At 36.1% G+C, this 19,970-nt stretch overlaps 1 protein-coding gene across 6 annotated transcripts in view; it reads right to left on the bottom strand.

Annotated features, from left to right (window-relative positions):
• Positions 1-19,970, bottom strand: part of SLC25A21 (solute carrier family 25 member 21) — a 235,988-nt gene that overhangs the window by 58,306 nt on the left and 157,712 nt on the right. For 5 of the 6 annotated variants that reach the window (XM_005479826.4, XM_074542662.1, XM_074542660.1 and 2 more), the window contains one exon: positions 999-1,082. In XM_005479826.4, coding sequence (XP_005479883.1) covers positions 999-1,082 — 84 coding nt within the window. Of the gene's footprint in view, positions 1-998; positions 1,083-19,970 lie in introns of those variants that run through there. The other variant, XM_074542663.1, reaches the window with a different exon arrangement.

Raw genomic sequence — 19,970 nt, 5'->3', positions numbered from 1 at the left:
CAAAACTGGTCTAGTTATTAATTTTACTGCTCATCTCACCTCTGTTTTTCCAGTGCAGCTTGTGGATGCAAGAAGTCAATGTCTCACTGCACCTATGCTGCCTCCATACCCAGCGTCTGTGCCACTACATACAGGACCTGTTCCATTTTGATGAATATTTAGGTTGGACTCATGATCCAGAGGTCTTTTCCAACCAAATTGTTGCTGTGATATACAGATAAAAAAAAAAAAATTGGGTTGCTACGGTATTAAAAAAGTCTATGGAAAGCCTGCCAGCGACTCAAAGCTGGGTTTTACTAATTAGAGTTACCTTGATTAAAGGCTAGCTTCCAAAGAGCTCCTGTGGATAACAGGCTTAACTTTAAGCATATGATAGATCCCATTACATTCACTGGCTTTAACTGGACTGCTCATAAAATTAAGCCTGTATTTAAATGCCTTTCTGGATGAGAACCCAAGTCCCTTAGAAGAGCTCAGGCTTAGAGCAGCAGTACCTTATGATGTCTGTATGATTCAAGTAACTGATGAACATACCTGTTTTTGCCATATTCTGTCAAACTGAAAAGCTGTGGAATTTTGCTTACACAGGTCCTGCAAACATTGTGTCCCACAGGTAACTGGGAATGCCATTTCATCAGAGCTTGTAAACAAGTGACACGCTCAGCCCGAGCTGCTTACTAAACCAGGATGAGACACGAGTGAAGATACAGGAATACACTAATGCAGCCATCCTGCTCCAGTGCTGAAGCAGGGCTGTCACCAGTGTCTCGCTGCAGCTGTGCATTCTTTGACATATTATAATAACCAAAAATGGCATTGTGAGTCTAATTTAGACTAATCAAGTCTTTTCAAGTTGTGCTCGTTATGTAAGAATATGTTTGCCAAATTCTTGCAATTGCAAAGAGAAGAGTGGAATATAAAGAGGATCTAATGTCTGGAAAATGGGTGATTAAGAAAGCTTGCATAAAATTGACAATTTTAAAAACATATACTCTTACCCTTCTCGTTGGAAAATAGTCCTAAAACAGTCCCCCAGGCTCTTGTAACTGGTTGGATCAGTTTTCCCTCTTTGAATTTGGAACCTAAAAAAAATACAATTTACATCACAGCATGAGAAGTCAGGGATTTTAAGTCACTTTTAACTTTCCAATTATTATATAAAAGGAGTTTTAAAAGGTTTTTTTATGTCTCTGATTCATTATTATATACTGTTCCTGATATACTTATTAACACTGTTTTCATAGAAGCTGTTAAACCAAGGAAAAGTAGAGCTTCAGTAGTAACTTTTTTTGTAGTTTATGGAACTCACAGTATAGCTATCACCTTTGACATTTACACCTCTTTCTAGTTGTTTGAAAAATAAGCTGTTAACCCTGTGCCTGATCCAAAGCCCACTGAAACTAATGTGAGTGTTTGAGTCAAACCCTGCTTTTGAAAATCTGGAATGTAATACTATCGTGTGTTGCTCATTTTTATATCTGACACAATTACAACAAAAATCAAACAGAGACATGAGCAGATATTAGAGAACCATTTATTTTTCATAACTCAATAACAAGATGAACAATAAAAGCAAGCAATGAATTATTCTAATTGAAACCTTATTTTCTCTATTCAAATTTTGACAACAATAAAAATTTCAACATGAAGCTTGTGGCCTTGAAAGGAAAATCAAGATTATGATTTAAGATTGTAAACTTCTTATTGTTATGATTTATGGATAGCAACAGTGATTTAACAAACTATATTATTTTACTAAGTATCTCAGATAGAGGATCCTATTTCTTTCAGTTAAAAAACTGCAGCTGGCACATTCAAGTAAATAGAATGGAGATAATTAGATTAATTTTTAGCAACATAACTTCTTTTTAAACTGCTGATTACCAAATAGCACTAAAAAATAAAAAGAATATTGCTGTTGGCAATTCCAGTCTAAAACAGCCTTACAACAGGCAATCACTATACTGGTTTTATTTCTGGTTTCAAGGAATAATTCATATTATAGTCAAGTACACCACTTGCCACAGGTACACGGCTGTTCTGAGAAACATCAATTGTTACTCATTCTGATCACGATACTGGATCTCATTTAAATGACATAACGAATCAAGGCATTTTTAACTCAAGGTTAAGCAGCAATTTGCCCCTCTCTCACAGAATTCACCAAGGTCAAGTCAACATTTGCATTGTGGCAAAAGGCATTCATTGTTTTGAACATCAGTATTTCTGTGCTAACACAGCTAAAATTTTCTTCAATTTGAGGAAAAAAATTCGAGTGATGCAATTCTTGGGGCAATTATGAAGGCGAGCCCACACCTTTTTTAAAACAGTCAGAAGGAAACACTGAGTCCCTCCGTAGTCCTAATAAAAGTAGTTCAGGCACATCTGGGATCTCTATCTGGGGTAACCTCTTTTATTAGCACAAGAACTTGCTGCCAAGTTGGCAGAAAGAAGAATGCTATTCAATAGGCTTACACTCAAATAGAGCTGGTGCATAACATTTTGTCTGAAAAGATCCCTTGGGAAGGCTAATAGTTGAAAAAAAAAAGCCTCAATGCTATCAGCATAGTCCAACAGCAATACCAGCTACAGAAGCTTTTACATTGTGGCAATCAAGCAATCCAAATTATAACAGAATCTAGTTTCTATGCACATTTTAATGCATTTAAGACTTGATTGTTCATATAACTCAGCTCAAAATGAAAAATGTCTTTCTTTTTCTTAAAGGAAACTTGCAAAAACTCACCTCATACTTTCTCAAAGTATTTAAAAACAACATTTTCTTAACCCAAACTCTTTTCCTCAAGTTTCAAGATTTGGCATCCTTGTAAATTCAAAAAAGTATCACTGTTTCTAAAGCACCCTTTGAATAATGCACTTTGGTTTCTTTCACCTTGCAAATGCTCAGCAATGTCTTACTTGCATGTGTGTAAGATTCCCCACTAAATCATGCATGCAAAACTGTTTGTTGAGCTGGGGCTTTAATTCCAGAGTCACAGTGGATCTCAAAACATAGAGAAAATATTTATATAATTCTGTTTAACAGCTTACACATTGGCAACTTCTCAACTAAATTTAAATGATTCAATAAAATTACGTCTTTTATAGCAATAATGTAAGTAATGGCATAAGAAATGCAATAATCCTGTAGGTAATTTATGCTTTATCAGATGAAGGATAACTTCTTGCTAAAGAAGTTAAGTCAAAGAAGCTTTACATTTATTTCACATATTTGCTTTAATACAGATAAGACTTTAGAGTTAAATGAGTCCATTTGTTACACTGAGTCACACAAATAACATATTCCTTGCTGTAGAGTTTTTGGATCCATTCCTTCCCTAGTAAATCTATTTTACAGCTTTAACAGCAATTCTAAAATACATGCCAATTATGTGCTTCAACCTAGATCTGCGAATTGGGTTCTTTGATTCAGAATTGCTTGCCTCAATAAAATCATGTGTAACTTTTTAATGAACTAACTAATTGATCACCAGCACTTGTTATAAGAAGGTCAGGGAAGAGCTGAAAAAAAATTGTTTGTTTTCCTGGAGACAACAGTGGCAGCCTCTATTAGGAGTCTGAATAACACAGAAGAGCTAAAGCATTCCCTTAAAGAAAACCCCAATCTGGCCTGTTTTTAATGATTGTTTAGAGGAATGAACACAACTGTGGGATATGTAATGGCTTTCTCTGCTTCAAATCCGTTCCTTTCTAAAAGCACTATAAAACCACTGAATTTCATGCATTTTTGAAAGTTGGATGGCTGCCTTGTATCCTTTCAGCTTTTGCTAGACCAAAAAAGATAAATTCCCCTCTAAATACCATTGGAACACTAACTTCTGATCTAATAATTTTGAAGTGTGATGGCAGGCAGCCCTCAGTGACATGCTGAACAGCCATATGTGCAGGAATGCTTTCCCAGGGCTGGGATGGACGACCTCCTACTCACTACCAGCATCCAAGAAGTGTCAGAAGTCACTGGACACTCCAACACACTGTGTGTTTACTGCAAGCTTTATCACTTTAAAAATGAGCATCAGGCTAACTTTCCTCCCCTGTCATTTTCCTCCTTCTTGGCTTTCTGGGCACAATGTTGTGGTGCTGAGCACTCCCAAACCTCACTGAGGCACTTTGCACCCCATGTTGCCTCTGCCTACCTGGGACCAGCCAAGGCATTTACTGCCTGCTCCCTTGGCCCCTTGCAGTTCCCACATCCATCTCCCATGCCATGAGGGACATCACATTTTCTTTTTCTGCCTTGCAGCAGCAGTCCAAAGAGTTTGGTCTTCCATGTCCCCTTCGAAGGAACAGTACCTCATGTATCTACACTAGATACCAAAGTGCCCTGGTAATGTTTAAGAAGAGAACATTGGTGTCCTTCCCTGTTCACTGCAGAAGACACATGTTTGGGATCTCTATGAAAAGTGGGAACCATGTAAAAGTATTTGAGGTTTTGGGGTCTGTTCAAAAGGCATTGAAAACTGATGATCTAAAACCATGGAAATATTTCAACTTACCCACACTAATCAGCGCTAAAAATTCTACTTGTGAAAAGAATAAACGCAAATTATTGTTATTTTACTGGCATGAGAGAGAGCATTTTTTTCATGGTTATACCAGTCCTTGATCAATAAGCCTCAATGGGCTCTGCCTGAAATTCCATAATGTAGAAGATGCTTGAGTTCTTTCAGCAGTTCTCTGAACCACTTATCATTTAACAAGTGATCCATCATGCTGTGTAGCCATGACTCTACACAAACACATGCATCTGTTTCCAATGCCTAACTCACAGTCCTTGTTGGTTTTTTAATAGCCAGCATTTCATTCTGAGTTCAATAAACTCCTCAGTCAAGATCAAGCCTTTCTGATCCTATTCCTATTGCAAAAGCCCTCTAGGTAATCTTTTCTAATAGAATCAATATCTATAGAAGAACAAATAGATGCATGTCTTTTATGAAAAAAGATTCTCTCACATCCCTCTATAATTTATTAATTTTTTTGTTTATGTTTGCTGAATATCTCATCAAAGTTTTCTTGTGCATGTCTGCTACTACATTATCCAGATATTTAGTGTTTAAAGTCTGTTTACCACAACATTACCTAAAAATCCTCCCTGTTTCATTTACTGATCTGAGCTGGAGAAAGATTTCTAATTCATATTGACATTGTTTTAGCCATCTTAAAATCTAAAAGAAAGAAATCAGCATTTTCATATCTAGATTGAAGCATATAGTGAGATGTAAGACCCAGTTATGCAGGACAACCACAGTGTGATATGGAGCAGTCCAGACTTGTCAGAATCTTGCCACTGGGTTTGCAAAGACCCTTGTGCATAAATTCCAGAATTTCTTGCTGTTTTCATGCAGCACTGCTGACTAGTTTCTCAACCACAGAGTTCAGAGGGAAAGAAAAACACTGACTCATAGAACCAAGCTTTATACCAGGCTGCAATGCTTGCCAAGGAGTGGCAGCCTGAGCTGTATTTTCCTTCTCTGCATATCTCAGTAGGATTTTATCATATGTTCTACTTGGTTTTGAATACAGATCCTAATATTTCCATTCATGGCTGGGGTTTGTGCAGTACCAGAGCAAATAAACTTGGGCACTGACGTATATGGATGCTATAAAGAAGAAAATTACGTGACATAACAACAAAAGAAATTAAAATATCTGTGCAACTTTAATTTTAAAACAACTTTAAAATAAATGTATGGTCTTTGGAAAACTGAAAACGTGTATAGCTTTTTTGCACTTTCAGTAATTCCCATGATTCCAGACACTCCTAACTGTATTTACCACACCCTTATATGTTGATAAAAGAATGTATAGTCTGAAGTTTTATATAAATATACATTATTTAACAGTTAACACACTTATAATAAAATAAAATAACTGCATTATATGTTTAAAATATTTTGATTTGTTAAGTTAAACATTTATTCAGGTGTTACTATGAGTGGTATCTACTGATGCTTAAATTTCATGCAAAACTTTAGACTGGAAAACGGACCTCAATAATATAATTTATATCACTTTTTGGCTCAAGTTCTTTGAGTTGCTTATGTTACTCACAGGATAATAACTAAGCTGAGAGTATAATTCTGCCACTTATTTTAATAGTAAATCATAGGAGCTGTTAAAGAGCTGAATATTGCTTTTCAAACAAAAAAAGCCTAATTATTTTAGGCAAAAGATAGAAGTTTTGCTACTGCAGAGATTCATATTTTGAGTGTTCTAGTATTGCTATGATGATTATTTAACTGGAAAAGGCATATAGAATATAATAAAGTAGTAACATAAAGAACAGGTAAAGAAGAGAACTTATTCCATTTATTCTCCATACTAGTCACAGATTTGTCTCATATCTATGGTAGTTAGATTTTGTAGCTGAATTTTCTTACAGTTCATATTTACCTTACAAAAATAAACCAAAATCATAGAAAGTGAAGCAATATTAAAAATTAATTTAATATTAATCACAATTAATTTCGTTTTGTTGGAATTAAGTATTTTCCCTAAATGAAGCGCATCATTAAATACAAAAACTGTGAAGTCTTAAACCTGACAAAACAGCTTCTCTCAGCCAGTTCTCTGAATGTGACTCTTACTCTTAGACCAGAGAAAGGTACACTAACCAGAAGAACAACTTAATTTTTCCTGTACTTCCTATTTCTTTTATAGATGACCTTCCCTCCTCTCTTGCTTTTATATTCAGGCTAAGCAGCACATCATTCCATCAAAAATATCAGTGGGGAAAAGAACACAGTACAGTAAATTTATTTTTATTTATTTAATTTTTAGACAATAAAGTTGTATTTTTTTTTATATGCTAAAGAAGAACTCTTCTGATTTTTTTCTATTGTATTGATACTTCTATTGTGTGCATGGGACAAACATGCAGTAGCTATAACATCAGAAGGAAATTTTTCTTTACAGGTAGTTTTAAAAAATATTAATGAAAAAAATAACTTGACCAGAAGCAGGTCACATTAATCCATTTAACTGTTTCATGCACATCTACTCTGCTAATATTGCAGAAGAATAACAAAAAAAATGTAGTCATAGCACTTATATATTAATAATTTCATGTTTTCCCAAGGAAGAAATTCAGCAGAAATGAAGTTCAAACAATAAATATTTTAATAATCTAATTCCATTAAGGACTGTGCGTGTGGAGAGGGAGTTCTAAACAACAAAAACAAAAGTAGTGAAAACCAAAACTTTTTCATTCCACACTTGTTGCAGTGTACACACTAAAAACCATTCCGAGAAACCTCATGAATGTGCGAGTTCCATTTTATTCCATGGATGAAAATACTGAGAATATTTGAATTCCTCCTTTTCAACAAAGTGGGCATATGGATTGAGGCTCTAGGCTGGAGTCCTCCCCACCTATTACACATGCACAGCAAGAGCTGCTGTCTTCATCCCAGGGCCTGGAATGCTCTTGTGTTTTCCAGGTCCCAGATACCCCTGGCAGCTGTGGGGTTCTACAAGCTCCTCAAAAGCAGCAGCCTTTCCTCATGGCTAAGGACTTGCAAATAATACATATTGTTATTATCCTCTAGAAATGTCTCCAGTGTTCTTCTGCGTGAAAAGCCCATCCACAAGTCCTGCTGCTCTGCCAGTGCTGTGGCTGTGTACAAGGTACAGTTCTGTCACTGAAGCTTTGCTTTGGCTGCCTAGATACAAGTTCTGAGCATTAGATGACAGCAATGATCATAAAAGTGACAGCTATTTGAAAGATCACGCAGTATTTTGTGTGAAGGATTGTGCAATACACCTGATCTTAACACAACAAGATCAGTCAGGATGAGTTGACTGGAAAAGAAATAGGCAACTTTAGGCACTACTTGTGTTTTCTGTCTACATCTTCCTGTGTGTAAGGCACTAAGTTACACTGGTGAAAGAATGCGCAGAAACCAGGAACGGTAAAAAGAGCATTTTGTTTTTTACAGTGATGGTTTATTTCTGAAACCTTTGTAATCTCTATTTCCTAAGTGAAAGTAACCCCCCCAAATATATGGACTTTTTTGAGCCTTATCTAAGCTGGACAAATCATTCAAAATGGCACCACAAGGAATAATTTTGTATTGCCAGAGATGATGGAGCTATTTGTATGATTTTAAGTATGAACAGTCACTCATAGCCTAAGACATCAACAGAAGAAATCTGGTTTTCATTAGTTTTGAATAAAGTCTTATATGTTTTCCTTCAAAACAGCTTATAGAGAAACAAGGGACAAGCTGATGAGGAATATAAACTAATGACTAGAAGACATTTCACAACAACTCATATATTATATGATAATTATATTAGGACATGCAGTCTCATGTATGTATGCAGTCTCAGTTCAGCGAAAAATGAGAATGTGGTTTGGCTGATTTCAGTGTGAAACGTGCCTGCTTAAAAAGTGTTCAAATTTTTTTATCTTAGTTTAACTTCTATTACAAAAATGTATATGCATGTCCTCTCTTGACCTCTTGTTGGAAAGCAATTCTTGTGTCCTGTGACACTACTGTGATCTATGACCCTTTACTGAGCTTCTGCAAATTAGCATTGTTAAAGAATTGAAATGTAGTTACGAACATTTCACCTATCAGTTAAGTAATGCCAGGTTAGAAGAGCAATTTTGCTGCCTTTAAATGGTAAGGGTATTCTCCATTACTACAAAGAGATGCCAAGGCAAATCTCAACACAGCTTTGTAAACTCAAACACGTGTCTGATTAGCCATAGAAAGGCTTCAAATGATCCCTCACTGGTCACTACTGGACAATACCTAAAATACAAACACCAAGCCCTGCTCTAAAACCATTCCAATTTCAGAAAATGTGGTAAGGATCTACATGCTATTGGAAAAAGTAATATTCTTCCGCTACAATTTTTGTAGAAAGGGCCAAGCACTTCTACACAGTTTTCTCAACAAAGCTTTGATCTCAGTGTCTGTTGTGGAAATCTCACAGCACCTCTCCAGAGAAGGCAGAAGAATTTTTGCGGCTTTCTGGCATGAAGATGGAGGGGGAGGATTTTTAGGTGGGTTGTTCAACACTTTTCAGTATTCATTAGCATTTTAAGTCCTTTGGTGAGATCAATCCCCTCACAGCTGCATGAATTCTTAATTTTTTCTTTTTTTTAGTATTAAATTGATTTAGCACCAAAAATTTTCAAACCACAACAAAACCTACATTACACTTACTCCCTATGGTCAAAGTAAGAAAGATAACAAAAAATATCTTTTCTCCCAAAGGAAAGAAATGGCCAAACATAGAAATCCAAATTCATTTTTAGAGGAAAATAGCCAAAATAAAATTGTGAGTTGCTGAAAGAAGTGTTAGTTTTGTGCTGGAAAATATTTGAAAGGGAAACAATTTCATTAATTTATTGTGGCTAAGATTTTTTAAATACTGGAAAGGATGCAACTAGACTAAATCTGCTGAAAAATAGAGCTAAATATCCTGCACTTGAAAGCATTAGCACACATGCCCTTTCTCATTAACAGACAAACCACTTTAAATGACAAATAGCCAATTCACATAATAAGGACATTGCCTACTATGCATGTGCTGCTTCCACAAACAGATTATTTTTTTCCTAATAAATTGTATGGCTAAGTGACAGAAAACATACAGACTTAAATGAGCAAAATAAGGAAATTCTGAGGTAAAGACTGAAACTCAGCTCTTACCCACCCAACCGTGCCCCAGTATTACAGCTTATGTGGAATTCATTATCGACCAGTGCTGAGTGATCTCAGCAATTCTTAACATAGAGTAGGACAAGGCAAGTTAAGAATGAAATTTCCTCTGAAGCACTATGACTTTCACTGCTGTGGTGACTTATAGTAAAACTAGTGAAATATTGGAGCATGTGCATTCTGAAATTCAATTAATCAGAAATAGTGCACTTCTGTAAAAATCAAAACAAAAATGTATTCACTTAACACTAAGGAAAGTTTTCTGTGTGTTCAAATTGTAGCTTGCCAGTTCTTTTGGAATCCACAGATACATAAAGACACATTCAAGAAATTGTGGTGTAACACTAAAATTTATCCTAATAAGCAAGAAGAAACCTTTGACACCTATGAGTGTACCCTATTGATCCACTGTATGAAGTTAAGAAAAAAATAAAGGAAATGAGTTTTCATATATTCAATGCAGTGGAAAAACAGCAGTTATTTTCAGACTTCAGTAGTTTAATTTTTATTTTTCTAACTCATACTATTAACAGTTAGCAACAAAAACTTATGCTAAACAAGACTCAGGAGAATCTGGAATGCAGGTTGCACACCAAGGTCAGAAGATAAGTTTGATTATTCAAAGCTGTTGTTGAATCACAGTTGTTGCTACAAAACTGTCAGGATACTTTTTTTTTTTTGCAGAACCAAATAGCCCCACACATTGAGATTATTTTTCTTATTTTTAAATACACTTTTGAAACTACCAAAGTTCAGCTCTGAGTACTTGACATCTCAGTTTTATACAATAGAAAATAATGCTGTAATGGAAATACTAGCAGGGTCTTGACAACAGCCGTGTAAGGCTGCACCTTTATATCACAACAAACTCTTCCAGCTGAAAAAACTCACTTTTACCCAGGATGGAGTGGAAAAAAGATCGTTGTTGCTTCAGGAAAGACAGTTGCTTGAAAATTGGCATAAAGTGGTGAAAATTATAAAGGAGCATTACTTTTTTTCCCCTGAACTCAACCTAACTACTCCAGAAAGTAATGCACAAATCATTCATTATAATGAGTCATAACAATGATTTGTGATCTTCCAAGTTTTCATTTTACGCCCCTCTGTTTTTCCTTAAAGACAGGAGGATAGACAAAGACTGGAAACTTTGGGTCATATGGATCACGGCACCACTGCTATGTCTGGAATTTTCTTATAAATATCCTATTGCTCTGAGGTTCATAGGCCTGACTGAAACAGCAGGGACGATCTCATTTGTACTTTTATAGTTGTAGAGGGATTTGCAAGAGTTAACACAATTTTCCATAATATTTCTTACCGACTTCAGGAGTAAAGGGAGAGTACCCTTTTTAATCAGTATCTGAAACATTGTTAAGTCTAAAGGGAAACAGGAATTCTTTCAGATTTAACAAGGCTTTTCCAAGTGCTGATAATTTTAAAGGTACAAAACAAGGCAACTTTTGAAAAAGAGAGGATTTCAGTGAAGTGTCTGTGGGCAGCAATAGTGCAGTAGTCTGGAGGGTACACTTTTCAGCAGATTTTACTGCTTTTTTGCAGCCTTGTGCCTTTTAAAGATTAAAATATTATTTTTCAAAAAAGAAATGGTATATTATTCCTTTAGAGTTCATGAAAATATTCAAATCAAGAAAGTATTGTCAGGTTCTGTTACAGGGAGGTCTATCTAAGAAAACAAACTGCTTCACTAACCACCAGTGGGAAGCTAGAAAAGCGCCTCATTTTGTATAGTCACAGAAGTCTTTAAAAGCTTTTTTCTCACATCCTTCTCCAGGCAGACAGGCAGGAAGGCAAACTATGCTAACATGGCTGATCTGACTCAGATATTGAGCTTGAGGACTGAAAAACAGAAAGAAGAAAAGGCAGTTCTGATGTTGCCCACACAGTATTTCTCAGGGACTACTGTTCTGTTTCCTTACCACATTCCTTACCTCTTCCATGTACACATTTAGTCAAGTCCCCACAATGCGACATGGATTCAGAGATAGAACCAACAGAATTATTGAATTGTTGAATGCCCACTGATAAATAAAATAGGATTGTTGAAAACTGACTGCTGGAAAAAAGTGGGTCTGCATGCTTATACAGAATTAATAGGTAATTGCTTGATATATTTTTATATATAAGATGAATAGGATGATGATCTTGGCAAATTTCTCTGTCTTGTCTAATGTCAAACTAAGAGTGCAATAAGTAAAAGCGTAAGTGTTCAACATGTAGCCATACCCCCTCCTATCCTCTTTTTCTTAGTCCATATGCTAATAGGAAGGCAACTCTCTGAAAGAACAGCATAATTTATCCTTTTCCTAAGTTATGCTATGATGCTTTCAAAGAACCAGCTGTATAGAGGTTTGCTATGTGATACTAGCAATAGCTTTAGCTGCTTCATTTTGGGTATAATCTTTGTGCAATATATGCGTCTGTGCACATAAATAGGGATCCAAGTATTTGTAAGAAACAACCTTCCCTGCTATGGAGTCTGAAAGGTGCCCAGTCTGAAGCATGAGAAGGGCCTACTGTACCTAAATTCTGCAGAGTGCATTGGAATTATCCTTGTTAAAAATCTAAAGTTTGATCCACTTGTGTCCTGAACCCCTTCCAAGAATAAAGCTGACCTTAAAGGTCTGCAGAAAGGTATCTCCAGTTTTATTACGTGCAGGGGACAGATTTTAGCCTTCTTTTTCAAGACTCTCTTGAAAATGCAGACAGCCATTCTGCCTAACAGCTAAGAGCTGTATCACCCGCCAATTTATTAGAGGTCATTTATTAGAGGTCACAAGATGCCAGCTTGTCATTGGAACTGGCAGCAGAAACCACAGCCTCAGAATCGACAAACACTGCTGCTTTTGTTGCAGGTTTTCCCCTATGAGCCTGTGGTCTGGGAAAAGGGCAAATAGTGAAAGTCAATCACAGGGGAATGAGTGATGGATATATAGGGAGTGAGCAAAATTATGAAAATAGGCTATATAGAAAAGAGTGTGGTGCTGAAGAAACATGATATATTAAGCAGATGGAAATCCTTGAGGCAGATACTGGTCAAAACATGAACAATGTATCACTGCATCTGTTCCTTCCATCTCTAAAACACATCAAGAAGCACTGTAATTCTGCAAATTTCCCTTCTCTCTCTACTACTGCATTCAGTAGATAGTATTAATGTGACATAAATAATATCTGAATTAATATATGGTATTCATTTACTGTACCATACTGTATCAAATTATAATTCTTAAATTCATCAGCTCCCATTGACAATTAAAGCCATTTAAAATATATATAAGAGAAAGATATTTTAACTTTACATGAGGTACTTCTGTAGGACTTTCTACCAAAAGGATATATAGTTTTCAGAGGTTTCCTAGACTTACACATAACATCAAGTGGCATCTCTAACATGTCTAAAGTCCTTTTTTGGCTCGATATCCCTCTACTCACTGTTGTGTTTACTTTCTGTTTATACTCCAATAATTGCTGTTTTCCTTCTCACCACTAGAGTATATGTGTGCACAAAAATAGCTTTTCTAAAATACACAGAGAAAATACAGTGGGACTTAAGGAACTAATTTTCTTTTAAGGAATATGTGCAGAGAGAATGGTTCCATGTCTACACCACTGCTACAATTTATGTCAGAAGAATAATGTATTTCCAGATCTGTGTACTATGAAACACTTGACTTGTTTAATTTTTTGTCACTTGGTTTCTGTCCAAAGGGCTATGATTGTGTGAAGTTTCAATTAATATATGGAAGAAGCTCTTTCACATAGATGATGTGGCCAATTGCAAACATTTATTAAATATGAATTCTTGCTGTCAGAAGTGGAAGAATTCTCAAAGTGAGCACCAAACCTCAGCCTTCAGGAGTAAAGAGAGCATCTAGCTCAGGAGTAGATGAATAGCTTTGAGTAGCCATAGGAGTAGATAAGTGCCATGAGTGAGGAATGATATTCTTACAATGCTGAAGAGAGTCTGAATCAACCAGTAATAAATCACCTACAACTCTTCTCTCCTCAGAAAGAGCTTAGCATACAATGAAACAGAAATCTCTTTTTGAAAAAACCCAGCTGATTTACATGGCATTAACACAGTTGATTCAAGAAGTACTTTCTAAAATGGATAAAAATTAATTTGTTTAGCCAAAACAAGCCCTCATTAGATTTCTAATAAGCTTTACAACAGAAGTCAGGGTAAGAAAACCCTCACCACATTATTTCATATATAAAACTGAAAACTCTAGGAAATGCAGATATGATAATTTGAATGGTTTTATCCATGTATGCATACATATACCCTTGTCTTTCCTGTAATTGCAAGGAATAGAATTTTCTGTATTATGAAAAAAAGTTTTCAGGAAGAAAAAAATAGACATATTGCTAATCCTTCAAATTCCTTATTGTGCTTGATACACGCTTTCATCTTAGTTAACTAAACGTAAATCAACAGATTGACATGTGCCACAGAGCTTAGACACTAATTTAACACCTCTGCATAAAGTTAGAGAGGAGATTTATAAAATCACTTTGAATTTATTATTTCTAGAAAGAGTAGACAAAAGTCTTTGAGGATTAATTTCATGCTGTGGGTTAAATTTCACTCTCACGATAGGCCAACTATTGCCTGGGGCACTACAGATAATGAACCTGACAAGGGATTAGCAAGGAAATACTTGTGTTATTATAAATCGTGTACACTTCCCTTTCTAACCAACTTCATCCTTCATGACATTAACAAATTACACTCTTTGTCCACGCTTCAATATAACACAAAGCTATGAATGATCCTGAACCAAAAGTACATTAGATAAGGTCTTCTCAAGGCATAAATAGCAACCAAAATTTGGTTGAAAGATCCAGACCTCCTGAAGTGAGAACCTAAGACATTTTATGTCAGATATCTCCAAGAACCAGAGAAATATTTGTACATAAAATCTGATTTAAGAGTATCAGCTGATGCAGTCTAAAATAGTTTATAGACAAATGTGAACAATGGAATTAAATGTAACACAAAATCAGAGGAAATTTAGGGAGTGTTAATCTACCAGAAAGTCTAAAACAAGCAAAAATGTTAATCACTTGGCTTCACTGTAAACATTGGATTTACTAAAGACCTCAAACACAATTTATCATGTGTAAATTAGCCTAGAAGTTCCAGTATGAGTTTGTGCCCAAAGCCCAAAGTAAAGAATATCTATGATGTAAATATAGATTTTTTTTTTGTATTTGATCCTTTCATCCTTTATTTTCTTGAAAAGTTTCAAACTTTTACAAGTAAAAACCAGGTAAATTTCTAGACAATTCATGCTGAACTGTGCTGCCATGCAATGGAGGTGAAATTGCATAAAGGTTAAAGTGGAAATCTGACGTCACCACTGGACCCTTTATTTATACATTACCATACAAACAAAAAGGCAAGAAGGAACTCCAAGCTCTGAACTTTCTTCTGCTGGCCCAAACCAGCTTAGAATGGCATTCCTTGAATTTTAGAGATGATAGTATTACTGCTAATGCCTTCCGAAGGGAAGAAGAATCCTAGAAATTGTTCTTGTAACATACCCCTCTGCATCTTTCAAAGCAATCAAGAGCAACCAAAAAAAGCAATTTTTTTGTACCCTATTACTCTCCCATCTCCTTTGAAACCAAAGCCTTTTCAAGACAAACCATCTCCAGGGTACAGCACCACATAATTTCTAATCACCACATGGTAATCATCCATGCTAAAATAATCAGAGATTAAGTAGTGCTGGATTGCAAAAGGCATGGACAATTTTTTATTTTATTCTTCTTGTCAAAACAGCCTGGGCCCGAGCCCTCACTAATGCTCCCTTAAAGTCTCTGAGAGAACATGACCTGAACAGGTTCTCCTGGACCCCAAGGGGGAGAGCTAATGATGCTGGAAAAGTATCCAGTTTTGTCTCCTTGCTCCTACATCTGCAAGCCAGGGAGCTGTGCTGTCCCTTGCTGTAGTCACAGAATGTCACCACGAGTCACACCGAGCTGTGCCAGATGACTCAGACCTACTGCATGGCTCCTATTGTTCTCCTAAGACCAAAACAGAGAAAGAGGAATTTCACCATTGTGCTCTTGCAATATGTCAGTGTCAGTACTGCATACAACAGGCAAGAGTAGTATTTGCTGCACTTCCCTCTTAGCTTTCTAAATGGAGAGGAAGAAATATAGTTGCATTAGGATGCTTATATAGGCTAATAACGTAATATTTGAGAATTTGCCATTTTGACTCCTTGGCATCATGTAGCTTACTCTCTCTCTTAACTTACCCATGCAGATGAACCAGCTCTGCATCCAACCATCTCCATCCCCTGGGACCAGACCTTTGGCCAAAGTTATTATAAATGAAGGACAAATCCTATTAAAATGACAACTGAGCATGCCCTTAGACTAAATGAGTGCTATGAGCCCTCCACACTTTTCCAGAACTGAAGGTGCTGAAGACAAGACTATTCAGATTCAGGTGGGCTTTGTACTGGGAAGACACTCAAACATTGCCAACATCTTATATTTTCCACTTAGAATGTAATTTGGTGGTGGCTGCTCTCATGAGAGAGCCAACTTAAGGCCACTGCTTGTTGCCAGACTCTGTTTTGCTGATACAAATATCTACAAGGCTGTGGAATAGAGAAAGAAAACAAACAGTCCCCACCCCTATGCCCAGTTTTTGCTATTAACCAAGATTACTTCATTTTTCAGTAATTCAGCACTGGTCTTGAGTGGATTCGCCACAGCCTTGATTTAAACTATTGGCTTCATCTTCCTGATGCAGTTTGTTCTGTTTTCTACCATAGGACCTCCTAAATACCATATTCAGTATTATATGCATGAGGCACATCGTGACATGGTATGTGTGTCCCTGTCTCAGCAAGAATTGAGCTTACAGCAGAAAGTGGTGCCTTCATCTAAAGGAGTTAAAAGGAAAGAGAGCAAGTAAAGAACTGCTGGTAAGTGAAGCAGAAATTAACTGGAGAGGAAGAATTTGGGACAGGTTATTAGAAAGGATAAAGAAGAGACACAGTAGGAATAGATTCGGTGGAAAAGAGCAGCTACTAGTGTAAGGTGAACTGAAAAAAAGAGATTTTCAGACCTAGAAAGTTAAAAGAACATTAGGAAGAAATCACAGCTTGGAAACAGACATAAATGAAATGTGGCCACAGAATCTGCAATGATTTATGCACATGCTTCAAGATGCATACTTTAAGAAAATCCTTTTAATAATTTTCAGACAGTAATTGCTTAATGAAAATCATATTCTCTGCCTCTCTGTCATTTGTTTTTGAAAGTGGCAGGTTCATTCTTTGAAACTTCTTAGAGAAACCTTTCAACTTGAGACCTTCCCAAAAGACACAACTCTTAAGGTAGATATATAGAAACAAAAATGTGCAACAAGAAGTTTATTTTTTAAGATTCCTTCCTCATTAAGTCCAAGGAAACATGATAGTCTACAAACGAATCAGGCTGCATCAGGAACAAGGGATGCTGAAGATGGTGTCTAACATGCAGAAGAAGTTAAATGTGGCCCATGTTACTGAAGAGACATTATTAGGGATTGTGCAATTTACAGTTTCCTGAAAGTTAATGGCTTTAAATTCAGACATTTTAAATTCATATTGAAGGCAATAAAAGTGTATATAACTCAGTTGGCCATTAATTGAATAAAAAATCTAAGGTCAGCCTAAAACAATTTTATGCTACACTTCTAACCATAGAATTGTGCACACTCTACTTTGCATTAAACAATTTATGTTCACATCTGTCACATATTACTTGTTGCCTCTTTTCCCCTTTCCCTGAGGGAAGCTTCTTGTTCTGACAGCAGCTTGCTGTCTGTACTTCTGTCTAGCTCTTGATTTATAAAGGAATAATCACAAAAAATACAGTAAATTTATTTCTAATTTTGATATTTCACTTTTATTGACTGTGCCTATGGAGGAAGATGTTAAAGAAAAACCTACTAACAAATGGAGTAAGAGAAAAAAGAGCTATACCTGGTTACTAACCATCACCTGATTTTAAGACCCTGTTTTTTCTAAAGAAAAATATAATTAAATGTGATGGATAAGAACTGTCATTATCTTCCTCATAAGAGATCTGCCACTAGTTACCAGCTGGCCAAACTGATATGCTGAACCAATTTCTGATTTTTAAAGACTCAGAAGCTTCTATTAATTCATGGGTCATACAGAGCAGTTCAGTAGGAAAATGTTTTTTAATGGACAATCAGGTGACAGACTCACATTAGGAGATGAATCTTTGATGATTGATACTTTCCTCCACTCTAGCAGGCACTAAAATGCAACAGACACACTTAAACCCTAAACAATGTTACAATCTTATATAAACACCGATACCAGCACCTAATTACACAGGACTAGACTGAACATGTTAATTGTAAATAATGAAAATGAAATACTCAATCCTATGTGCCAGGTGGTAATAATAATTTACCTCGTGAACTTTTTTTGTGTCAGATTTTTTCAAATTCACAGCTAACTTGAACTTTGAAAAAAGAAGAGCTCGGCATTGCTTGACAAGCTGAATTAATGCGTCTATCAGCATTTAAGCCCTTGCTGCACTGTGACATCTCTCCAGTAAGTAAACTGCCTCTGAGACTAATGTGTCTTCACTTACTACTTCACTCCTCTATGGCTAAGCTCTGAAGTGCCAGGGGATACAAATGATCTTGTCTTCAAAATAATTTAAGGCCTGCTCTAATACAGAATGGAAAACACAGAGAGCAAGGTCTTGTCAAAATGCAAAATCAACAGAGAGTGTCAGGAGGCAGAGTTTTCTGTCTGTAATGTGATCCTTCCACACACCATAATCTCCATTTTATTTTGCCTAATGAGGCAGGAGTTAAAGCAGTTGACCTGATCAAACTCAGATGGCAGCCCTAAAGGATGAGCCCCCTGCTGCACTTGTGTCCCGACACCCTTTGTTACCTCCAAGTGAGCTGAGACCAGGCTGTGAACCATGTAAATAGGAGGCTTCCAGGTTAATGAAAAGCTGCAACACCCTTCTAAATCAGGACAGAAGGTTATGCTTTTCTAATCCAAAGAAAGTTTCATGAACCTCAGTAATAAAGTTTAATGAACGTTGGTCATTTTGAACCATGCAAATAGAGACTGGACAAAAGGTAAAATTTTCCTTTTAAAAATTCCTTATTCTGTAAACACAGGTCAGCACATATTATTAGGATAACATTAATTTGTTTTCTTATGACAAATTCAAATATATCAATTAAAATGGGATGTCTTGGGAAAAGGTAGTTAATAGTTTTTATGAACTGATGTTTTTATTAGGTGATGGCATGTTTGCTGTTTCATTTCATTACTTATCTGCCAAGGAGTTTCTTTCAACACCAAATCAGAATCTACATGCTACAATCATGTAACACATTCAACTTCAGTCCATTTGCTCCAGCTGCTGACACAGATAAATCTTTAGCAGTGAGCAAAACATAAAAATTGTCTACATTATCTTTCAGCATGTAATATAATTTGCAGTCTTTTACACAAAGGAAATAAAAGTTGGAATCACCAAGTATGCTCCTACCTGTCACTTGAAACATGAGCCTGTGTTGGATACTATGCCTATGGTGTCTGCAGAGAGGTACAGAGAGCCAAGGAGTATTAATTTGGTTTTAGTGATTGTATAGGTTTTGTTCAGTTTTGAGTCTGATTGATGGGGGGTTACATCTGCTCTGAAAAGTTCACATAGATAAAGAAAGTGGATAGGATATACAAAAGTACCTCAGTATGACTCAGGTGCTCCATTAATAAGTTTGAATACATTTCTGCATGCCTTAATTTTTACTGACATGAAGCATTCCATGATAAAAACTTTCATACTAACACAGAGAAAACACAGAAAACCTGAACAAGCAAAACGTTGATACCTGCATAGTCAAAAAATTACCAGTATGGTTCATGCTTGGTTTGTGCATTTATATTGTTTTAATTCTACTTAAAATGTATATTAATTTATCTGCCTTAAAGTGTGAGCAATTTCACATTTGTTGTTTTAGGTTTATCATCTGTGCATTTATTAATTTGTTACTTATTCCATATTACAATTTTGTGTTCAGATTTCACTGGGCTATTTTTTAGCCCCCTTTTTCTTTCTTCAATGAGGCACTTGTGACACCACTTTTCATACATTCCAGTAATCAATTTCAAAGCCATTCATCAGGATTTCAGAAGCCACTCGAAAAATTAGATACATGTGCTCAGTGTAAATGGGAACGCAGTGATT

Source organism: Zonotrichia albicollis, chromosome 6 (genome assembly GCF_047830755.1).
Source record: "Zonotrichia albicollis isolate bZonAlb1 chromosome 6, bZonAlb1.hap1, whole genome shotgun sequence".
NCBI classification, from domain to species: domain Eukaryota; kingdom Metazoa; phylum Chordata; class Aves; order Passeriformes; family Passerellidae; genus Zonotrichia; species Zonotrichia albicollis.
Note: the sequence above shows the minus strand (reverse complement) of the source record. Positions and strands in the feature narration are given on the sequence as shown.